This window comes from Larimichthys crocea, chromosome XIII (genome assembly GCF_000972845.2).
Source record: "Larimichthys crocea isolate SSNF chromosome XIII, L_crocea_2.0, whole genome shotgun sequence".
Classification (NCBI taxonomy): domain Eukaryota; kingdom Metazoa; phylum Chordata; class Actinopteri; family Sciaenidae; genus Larimichthys; species Larimichthys crocea.
Genome location: NC_040023.1, coordinates 31732199 through 31742981, shown reverse-complemented (window position 1 = coordinate 31742981; position 10783 = coordinate 31732199). Strand labels below are relative to the sequence as shown.

Sequence of the window (10783 nt, the reverse complement as noted above, 5' to 3'; positions counted from 1 at the left end):
TTGAACTGTTGTTTGTCTTTGCCTAATTGTTTACTTAAGTGTTTCTTGCCATAACTTGAATTACTAAAATAGTTGAGTAGGGCTACTTACTGTATGCCAGCACTACCTGTGAACAACATTATTATGGAATTTTCTATCCTTAGTGTAGCTACACTCGTTCTTGAAAAAGGCCACAAATCATACTGATGTCAAAATTCATCTTTTTTATTTCCTCCTCATTCTCCTCCAACGACGACAAACAATCTTGATACACCTTGACACTGTGAAAACTGAAACATAAAAGTCTAAATGAGGCCAACGCAGTACAAAATGATAAACCAAATACAGTCCTATATACAAATAATACACAGGCAAACAAAAGTATATTTACCGTGTGCGCCTCTAGAACATAGTGCAGTCTATTTGTTGTCTTTCTTGACCATGCACCGCCATATATCCAGACTCTGTTTTGCTCTGTACGCGCGGTTTTCCATCTACCCACAATTCCTCGCACAACAAATCACTGTACATTTCAAAATAAAATAGGCCTCACATTGAAACTCTTTCTTTCTCCTTACTCTCATTTTAATACTCTAAATTGATTATGAATTTATACTTATTTATTAACCTTTTTAAACCATTTCATTAACTCATGAAACACTGTCTCAAACAGTTACACTTAGGTTACACGAGGTCATGTGTGGGCCTTGTGGTCCTCGGTAGTATTAGTTGTTTGGCTTTGGTTGAGAACAGTAGGTGCCAGTCTATCTCAACACTGTGGTGGCCAGGGTCGAAGAGACCTACTGCTGCCTTCTTAGACATAATAGAAAGATGTCCGTTGACGTTCCAATCTGCGTAAACAGACATCTGTGTCTCCAGACTAGAATATGCTGACAATAACACCTCCATGGGTAAAGACATTCTCTTTGACTAATTCTGGGCGTGTAGTATTTGTGGTGTTATCTTTGTGTTTAAAGTCGATCCACCAGGATGAGTTGGGCAGAATGTGAGACCGACTCAGGCACTTCTGATGAACTTTAAGAGTGTCTCTAATTCTCCTTGGGCCAAGCGGCAATAAATAATACAGCATAAGACATCAGAGACTCCTGAAAACTTTCTTCCTTCCTGACCTCACCATTGACCTTTGACTTCAGCAATTTCTCCACAACAAACATGACTCAAATGCATAAAGAGAGCATGAAATGCCACTCATTAACTTCTGACATGGCTTACTTGTTTGTTAACTAGAAAAACAAACCAAAAAAAAAACAACATAAAACTGATTGAGCGCATGCCAAAAATGTGCAAAGCTATCTTTAAAGCAAATGGTGGCTTCATATCTTGCATTTTCCACTTGTTTGTGTTATTTTTTTTATAGTTGTAATAACTTCAGTGCTAATCCACAAAAAAAAGAAGAAAAACATTGAATGAAAAGGTGTGTATAAACTTTTAACTACACATGTCAGGTGACAGCACTTTTATGTTGCACTGTAACCAAAGACTTTATAAAAAAACACTGTAACCGGCTTCATTTTGGGTGGTGTGACACTGCCTGATAAGTGATAAAGTATCTGTTCACAGTCACGTAGGCCTGGGCGTTAGTGTTGTGTGAATCAGGAGAGCGCATGCTTGATACCCACGTAATACAACAGAGCAATGACCCATGATGCGTTTGAGAAACATGAATGTGGAGGAAGTGGACCAAGACTGTAGAGGACTAACCCTCTTTTTGTTGCTCAATAACAGACACTGGTTATCAGTTTACAACTTTAAAAAGAGAGGCAGTGTGAGTGACTCTAGGTTTATTATTCAAGGTGTGAGTTTACTCTGAGCTCAGTTTTCTTGCACAAGCTCGGGTGGGGAAAAATACGCACAGCCACCGAGGCGTTTACGCACAGCCGTGGGTAGCAAAACACATTTAACGCATGAGATAATTATCTCCTAGCACCGGCAGCCACCAGAGAATAACTATGTGCTCGGTAATAAGCAGAGTGAAACCAGTCCAACGGGCTCTGGCTCTCACGCTACGCCTCGGAGCAAGCACCGAGCGTTCGAGCTACGCTGCAGCCGAGAGAAGGCGCTTCTGTCCCGGCGTAACTGCTCGCGTCGACCCGCTACTAGCTCCCTGCAGATCGTACTGCTCCAGGATGGCGCTGACCGAAGGACTGCTCTTCAGACAAGTAGGTGCATGTTAAGATATGTTGCTCAGCTTCAGTTTGTGTTATATTTCGCCAGGTGGCATGAATAAAAATGTAAATATTTAGCTGACGAGTAGGAAGTAGGCTAGTTAGCCATTAGCTCCCTTGTCCTGCTGCTCAGTTGCGTAATTTTATTTATTTATATAACTTTGAATTAAACTATGCGATCAGATTCATCTTCGTGGGTCGTGTTAGTGAGATTTTCAGCCACTCCTGACTCAGTTTGATCAATGTTTTTTGCAGTAACCTGTGTGTACTGTAATGTTATGGCTGCAGCCTGCAGGGTGTGTGTGTGTGTGTGTGCTTTGTCCAGCCTGTTTTGTGTCGACCTTGGAAACAGCAGCTGACAAAAACAAACAAAAAGTCAAAGTCCACTTAGTTACTGTTAACTTTATTACACAGTCCCTATCATGGAAATGATGTGATATGTTCAGAAGATCTGCAACAAGCTCTTAAATTTGTGTTAGATTAGATTAAATATACTTTATTCATCCCACCATGGGGAAATGTATTTGTTACAGCAGCAGAGGAAAGTGTAGCATACACTACAGAATTAGAAAAAAGTAGAAAAGGCAAAAAAAAACACAATAAACAGACAGAAATATCTATAACCTACACAATAAACACGAAAAACAACCTTCAAACAGACAAGTATGAGGATAAAAGTGGCATGATATATAAAAAGAGTATTGTAAAGTAAAGTGACTATAGTGTAAGAAATACTGTATTGCAAAGAAAGTGACTATAATACAAATAATAATATTATTGCAAGAGTAGTGACCATTATATAAATAATCATACAAAAGTAAGTGACCATTATATCATGTTGTTGTTGTTGTTGTTGTTGTTTTAACTTCCTCCTAAGTAAGGGCTAAACACATATCCTTTGGTTATAGACACTAAATATGAATAAATATTAATGACTAGCGCTGCAAACTTTCCAAATACTTGTATGTAATAATATAATACACATTTTGCAAGTAGCTCCACATCCAAATCTCGTCTATCTTTCTTTTTTCTCCTGGTATGTCTCGCAAATAATATACAAAAACACTAAAACAACACAGAGAATGTGCATCATAATCAACCGTTGCCATCCTTTGTAATTTAATGCTGAGTCCCTCCTTTGCCCTCATTTTTTGTGTGTTCAGCTTTTTGAGAAGGAGAGCAGCACGTACACCTACCTGTTGGCAGACACAGAGACTAAGGAGGCGATCCTCGTCGATCCTGTACTGGAGACCATTGACAGGGATCTGAAGCTCATTCATGAACTGGGGGTCAATCTTAAAGTGGCAGGTATTTAACTGTGTCTCCGTGGTTAGGATTAAGACATGTGTTCTTATTTCAGAAATCCAGACGACTTTTAAATATCAGTGTCCTATCTTTGTCAACGTCCAGTACAGTCCTCTTGTTTGTTTGTTTATTTATGTATGTGAACGATAATCATAGCTTGTAGGTAGACCACTGTAGATTTAAACATGTCTAAAGACTCTTAGGTCTGAGCAATATGGCTAAAATCAATATCACAATATAAATAAGACTATTTCTACATGAAGAAATATGATAATATTGAATTACTGCCAACCCTATGATAAACAATACTCTTTCCCTTTTATGATAGTAAACACCCACTGCCATGCGGACCACATCACAAGCACTGGGCTGATGAAGAAAAGGTTGGTTGGGTTGAAGAGTGCAATCTCCAAATACAGCGGCGCTACTGCAGATATCCTCCTGTCAGAGGGGGACAAGATCACCTTTGGAAAACACGTAAGAAGAATATATTTATTCATCACATAAAATCAATCCATCCTACCTTAATTAGATTAAATGTGTTTAGGTTTAGATCAGTGCATCATAGGGATGTAACGATGCATCGTGACACGATTAAAAATCGGTACAAATGCGTGACGACTCGCATCGCTTGACAGAAAAAATGAATTGCGATTCTTGGCGAATGCGAGAGAAGTAGGATATGTTCTTTTTTGTCCTTTTTTTGATTAGAATTAGGTTACGTTATCTTATAAAAAGTAACTGGTTGGTGATTCATTTGTTCAACATCAGGCGTCAAGTCAGGTGACTCACGTCACTACGTAGGTACAGAGCACAGAACGAGGGAAGACATCCCTATATATTCCCTATATACACAAATACAACCATGAGAAATGGACAGACAAAACCAAAACAGCATGTAAATATTGCAAGAGACTGCAACATATAGCGGCAACACAAGCAACATGCAGCAGCAACACGAGCAACATGCAGCAGCATATCAGCCGCCGCCACAGTGAGAAGCAAAGTAACGTCACGCCACCTCGAGAGGAAAACTGCACATTACACCAGTTAACAGCAGTTTACTGTGAGAGTGTTTCTAAAGAAAGGAGATATTTGTCATGTGTTTTGTTGTTTAAGATGCAAGTTGCACTTTTTATAAGAACACAAACTGTTTGAGAGTTTCTGTAAAGAGAGATTTTTTTTTTTCCTACAAATAAAAAGATCATTTTATTTGTTCATAATTTGTCTGTAGCTCATTTTGATTTAAAAAAATCGTATCGTGAACAAAAAATCATGAGTTGAGTGTATCGTTACATCTCTAGTGTATCAACATAAGTCTTTTGAGTATCTTGCTTTGAATCTCTTTAGGCTTGGTGATGTTTATGGCCACAGTCATGCATGCTTTTAATATTGAATCCGTATCATCTCTTGCTCTGTAAAGACCTCTTTATGTACATTGAGTTGACGTTTGTCTCTTCTCCTTTCTAGTATCTAACAGTGAGAGAGACACCGGGACACACTGACGGGTGTGTAACGCTGGTGTCATGGGATCAGAGCATGGCTTTCACTGGGGATGCTCTGCTCATCAGAGGTTGCGGCAGGACAGACTTCCAGCAGGGTATGCTAGAAATCTCTTTATCGAATGCATCACTGTTCTGGAACTCTCGTTCCTCTCATGCTGCATGAAAGAGAAACCTTTTATTTTTTTATAATGCTGCCAGAAGAACACAAGAGGGCAGCATTGCATGTTTTTTTCTTTTGGAACTGTCTAATTTTGCAAAATGTCTCTTTAATTCAGGTTCTCCTGAGAAGCTGTATGAGTCAGTCCACCAGAAGATCTTTACTCTGCCTGACCAGTGCCTCGTCTACCCTGCACATGACTACCTAGGTTGGCTGAAAATCTACTCATCTGAATGTTTATGTCTTATCTCATTGTTAAGCACAGAGGCAGATAGTATTATAAAGTTGTTGCTAGTTGCAGCAACAAATACAGATGTTGTTACAGGAGTAGGTGTACAGATTAAAAAGTGTAAACCTTTTTTTATAGATGCCTCTTGTAATAATAATTTACCTTTTTATAAGGTTTTTATTTTGTTGCTTTGTTGAGTTTTATATCAAGTGAAAACCAATCAGAAAAATGCCAGCTTTTCCACGCATCATATGATTTCTGTGTATGTACTCAATATTATGTTTATTTTTGATGTATCGTGAGGTTGAATTTCTGGTAAGACCTCAGTTACAATAGATGACATGGTATGTCACATGACGTGTGTGTGTGTCCTTGTGTATCAGGTCAGACGGCGTCTACAGTCGGTGAGGAGCGGAAGTTTAACCCACGCTTGACCAAGAGTCTGGTGGAGTTTGCGAACATCATGAACAACCTAAATCTCCCAAAGCCTAAGAAAATAGGTATCAGAAACATTTTTTTCTGTAGTCAAATCACCCATTATGCTTCTATCTAATGATTTTCATTCTTTCTTTGCAGATATTTCAGTGCCTGCTAATCTGGTTTGTGGAGTACATGAAGTCTGAATGTTCTGCAAAAAGGGAGAATTTTAATCAAAGCAATCACATTGTAGCAAAGTGATTAACATGTCTATGTTTGTCTCTGAGCAGCATTAACCAAAAACTGCTTGGCATGAAGTGCTTTATTATGTGTATTTCTGTCAATGTAAAGATGTATATATGAGAATTTCTAGCTACTGACATTATTGACTGATCATGCAAGAAATAGAAATGCACTCGGTTTTATTCTACTTGCTATTAGAAATGACTACTAAAGATTTGTACATGAGGAAAAAAACATAATATTTTTTGTATTTTGATTAAATTTAAATATGAGTATTCTTTATTTAGCTGTTTTATTATGAACTGGGGAGGAAATTTACGAGAGAGAGAGAGCGCTCAGATAGGAATGTTCCATTCAAGGTTTGGTTTAGTATTCATGAATGTTTGACTGGGACAATTGAGTTCTTCCACATGGCCTTTCCAGTTATTCCGGACTTCTTTAGCCGAGCACACACACACACACACACACACTGCTGCCAGCCACAGTCTTTTTGCATAGCAGGAAGATGAAACTATGCTATTTGCATTCAGAATCATTAAGGGCCAAGTTTCCATGGACAACATGTCATTGGCGTGCGTTCGTGCTCTCATCTGTCCCTCTAGACGTCTATTAGACAGGGGTGTACATTGAAATGTGTGTCATTATGTTCAGTAAGGTATGAAGAGGAGCATCCATGCCAAGTATCGACGCACTGAAGTCCGCTTCTGGATTTCCAGATGTTCTGTACGTGCTGCTCGTAACAGCTCACAAGCCAGTTAGACAGGTTTGTTTGGGAGTGACGGCGTCTGACTCAGCCACATGCCCTTGCCAAAGAGACTTACAAATGATTGTCATCTGTATGATAACTAACTTTTAAGGGTCAGAATATTTCTATTGAGCTGTATTGCTCCTCAGATTGTCATTTTTGTTAGGATTAAAGTACTCCTCTGATTGTGCGCAGTTTATTTGTCTTGGAGAGCGTCACTCACTCATGTGAAAATAATTGTATGATTTCCTCTATGGTTATGGTGGGAGCTTTTTTAAAGTCTAAAAATAAGCCTGATGACATGAAGGTCGTCACACTCGTATAACATTTGTGTTGCAAGATAGCTCTGTCTGTGCTTACAGGAAACTAAAATGTTCCACAGCAGACCATTCAATTCTTTTGTTCTGATTGTGGTTTTAATTTCCCATCACCCACCATGCATAGTAAAAACCAGAAACACTCACATGTTTTAGTTATTTTATCAATTATATTAGATAAATATGATCAAAGAGGATCCACCATCAAAGCAATGGACTTGGATTTTGTTTACTAGCTAACAAGGATGCTCTTATCTGATACATTATTAGATCACACCGATACTGTTATTAAAAAACAGACAGCAAACAGCAATACCCCTGCGATGAGCTGGTGACTTGTCCAGGGTGTATCCCACCTCTCGCCCAAAGTCAGCTGCGATAGGCTCCAGCCCCACCATGACCCTGGTGAGGATAAGCGGTTACAGATAATGGATGGATGGATGGAAACAGCATTAGTAGCAGATTATTTGCCATCTGCAGAAACACAAAGTTGAGGTATTTAAATTAGGAGAAAGGGTTGGATCTGTGCATAATAAAAGGCCAATATTTTCCAGATACACAGGATATTTGTTTTTTGTAGTGTTTTGAAATGACTGTGGTTTTAAACTCCTCAAAACATGTGCAACAACTTTGTAATAAAGAAGACTTTCCCAAGAAAACAAGGGAGTGTAGGTTAGAGAAGAGCGTATCTGTTGTGTGTATCGGGTGGGTGTTGGCTGATCACATGCAAGTTAATATTGCAGCGCACACACACAACACGCCATCTTCCAGCTGTCTCTGTCAGCACTTGAGATAAACAACATTATTGGACCGCCTCTGCCTCACCTAGTATCCTCGCTGACAGACACCTGCATTGTTTTATATTTCAAAATAGGAGGTGGGTGTGACTGTTGTCACCATCACGCTGAAGATATGTTGCTTTAGAAGCGCAGTCGTTTCCATACACAGTGTTCCTATTCTCTTTACCCTGTTTTTCTGCTGGGAAGTGAAGGTGCCAGCTGTCTTTTCACCCAGTCTGTATCACCCATCTGCCAGCCCTCTTTCAGGTTCTCCTTCAGCCCACTTACACTGTGCCACCATGGACCTACTGCCCATTCTCTCTCTCACCAGCCACATGTCACTGGAAAGAATCTATTACACTATCAGCTCATTCAGAAAGAGCTGTAAAGAGGCCAGTCAGGGCGATAAAACCCTGAGGGTGAAGAGCAGATTTCTCCCAACAGACCGCAAGGAACACCCTCCTATCTAGAGTATGCATGGTATGGTGGCTTTACACATGTTGAAAACGTTTTTATCTCCTACATTGTTAATAATTACAGTAGAGCTTTTGGTTTTCTTAAATCTCTGGCAGGTTAAATAACATTTACTTCAGGAATTCTCATTGCTGTGACTGTCTAATTCTTTACGGTATTTTAATCTCCACTGGGATCAATATAAGACTGCTGTAGGGACTTACACTGTGTTTGTGTTAAGGCACTTTATATGTGTACATAGTCATCCAGGTCATGGGATTTCTAATAGCGGTAAGTCACACTGCCTTGATGGTCATGAAATATCTAATAGCATATTTCATGATATTTATATCACCACTTTAATATCCTGTAGGGAATTATGGTTAGTTTGTTTTACTCTACAGTAACAATGTAGTCCTTTATAAGATCTTTTTTCTGTCATCATAATTTTTCTTAAAGGTCCAGTGTGTTACATTTATATTGCTTTACTGCAGAAATTGAATATATTATGCATAACAATGTTTGGATTAGTGTATGATCACCTGAAGATAAGAACTTAATATTTTTGTTACCTTAGAATGAGTCTTTTATATCTACAGATGCTGCTACTCTTCCACTGAGTCTTCCATGTTTCTACAGTAGCCCCAGACGGCCAATACAATACAATACTAGTATCTGTTAGGGGAGGATAAGTTCAGTAGTAAAACTCCTTTCTCCATTTCCCCTCATTTCAGCGACATTGTGTACACACCAACAAGAAGTAACACACACATTGACTTTATTCTGAAGGGAAAAACTATTTTTAGTTGTGGTGGATGAGTGAATAAACATTCTCTTCATACTGTGTGGGTGTGAAGACACTAGGTTTGATTAACATTTCTCTAATGCTCCTTTTAAGTTCATTGCACCTGTTAAGGTGGGACAAATTCCAGTCTCTTAAACGCTACAGGCACAGTTTGGGCTGGTTGGGCATGATGTTCATTCCAGTACAATTAGATAAACATGCATACTAACAGCATCATAAATAATACAGACTAATAAATGTTTTAAGTGTTTTTTGCCAACACTTGAAAACTGGGATGAGATTCAAGTTTACCAAAGCATTCCCACCCACTCGCTGCTGTTTGACTGTTATCTGTTAGAGATTCATTGTCATACCTGCAGCAAACGAAGCATGGCCAAAACTTGGCTGAAAACACCTGTGCTGGTTGTGCGTAGAATTTGGGAATTTCCAACTTTGCCATCCCCCGAGTGGTAGTATCAAAAACACACTCTGATAATAAGCTCCAATTTAAATTGTTAATAAAGCTATCCATAAGTGTTAATTTGCCCAAACTGTTCAGGCTTCCATCTTAATACAGCATTGTTCCAAGTGTCAATAGTTGTATTTACATGGTTAAAAATGTACAACAGATCCCAATGCTGTGTTATATTTGACTACATGTGTTTGTGAAGTATCACACTGCAACATATTGTACACTGCAACATGGATGGAGTACGTCAAAGTTTCTATTTGGCACAGGTCAGAGGCAGCCCTATAAGCCAGAATCTCAGAGGTTCTTACAGAGGTGTTGTAGTTTAAATAAGACTCATAATAAACATCTGTTTTCTTTGTCTTAACCAGGGTTTAGATCTGTTTCAGCATAATTGCATCATGACTTTCTGCAAATTGGTACCCCATGTAGCTGGTTCTCTTTTTTTATAGTCTCGCCCCTTTTCAGTCCAGAGTTCACTACTGACTCTATATTAAAGGACCAGTGTGTGGGATTTAGTGGCATGTAATGGTGTAGTTCCTGATTGTAAGTGCCTGACCGCCACCTAGTGTGGAGGAGAACGTTTGGTGGCCACAAACCATGTAAACAACTCCAACAAACTCCTATCTAAATCCAGTGTTTAAATTGAAACATGGGATGGCGGACTCAACCTGGGTATCTGGGCATCTGGGTATAGCCTTATTCTAACGTTATGATGATTGCAACGCTGTCACCTCAGCTTCACCTTTCTAGTGAGAAATTTGTCCATTCTGGGCTACTATAGACACATGGTAGTTCAACATGGTGGACTCCGTGGATGTGGACCAACAGCGGTCTTAGATATAAGAGGCTTATTCTAAGGAAGAAATATAACAATGCTTATTTTAAGGTGATTATACTTGAAATTATAGTTATGTATGTTATAGTAAGTATTATTCTTTATTTATTTTTGCCATATTCTGCCAAAACAGCATCACATTTTTCCACCTTTAAAACCATATATGGCCACTACTCAGCTGAAAGAAGTTAAAAAATCCAGATGACTTTTATCCCTAACTCTATTTTGACCTTGTGAGTTTAATCTTCTACTATATCACTATTATATTAAAGTATTCCCACGGGAGTCTAGTCCTGAAAAAAGTATTTGTAAGTGGCCTTTTACTTGGCAGTGTACTGGCAAAACGCCTGGATGACTCTTTTAGTTGAGCCACTCCA

The 10783-nt window shown here is 38.9% G+C and overlaps 1 protein-coding gene across 1 annotated transcript; it reads left to right on the top strand.

Annotated features, from left to right (window-relative positions):
• The first annotated feature begins 1618 nt into the window (after positions 1 to 1618).
• ethe1 (ETHE1 persulfide dioxygenase) lies at positions 1619 to 6961 on the top strand. The gene is made up of 7 exons (XM_010745024.3): positions 1619 to 2159; positions 3329 to 3473; positions 3799 to 3947; positions 4941 to 5070; positions 5251 to 5340; positions 5745 to 5861; positions 5938 to 6961. Exons 1-7 carry the CDS (start codon positions 1950 to 1952, stop codon positions 5982 to 5984), a joined length of 888 nt encoding a protein of 295 aa, XP_010743326.3. The 5' UTR covers positions 1619 to 1949; the 3' UTR covers positions 5985 to 6961.
• Positions 6962 to 10783: the final 3822 nt, after the last annotated feature.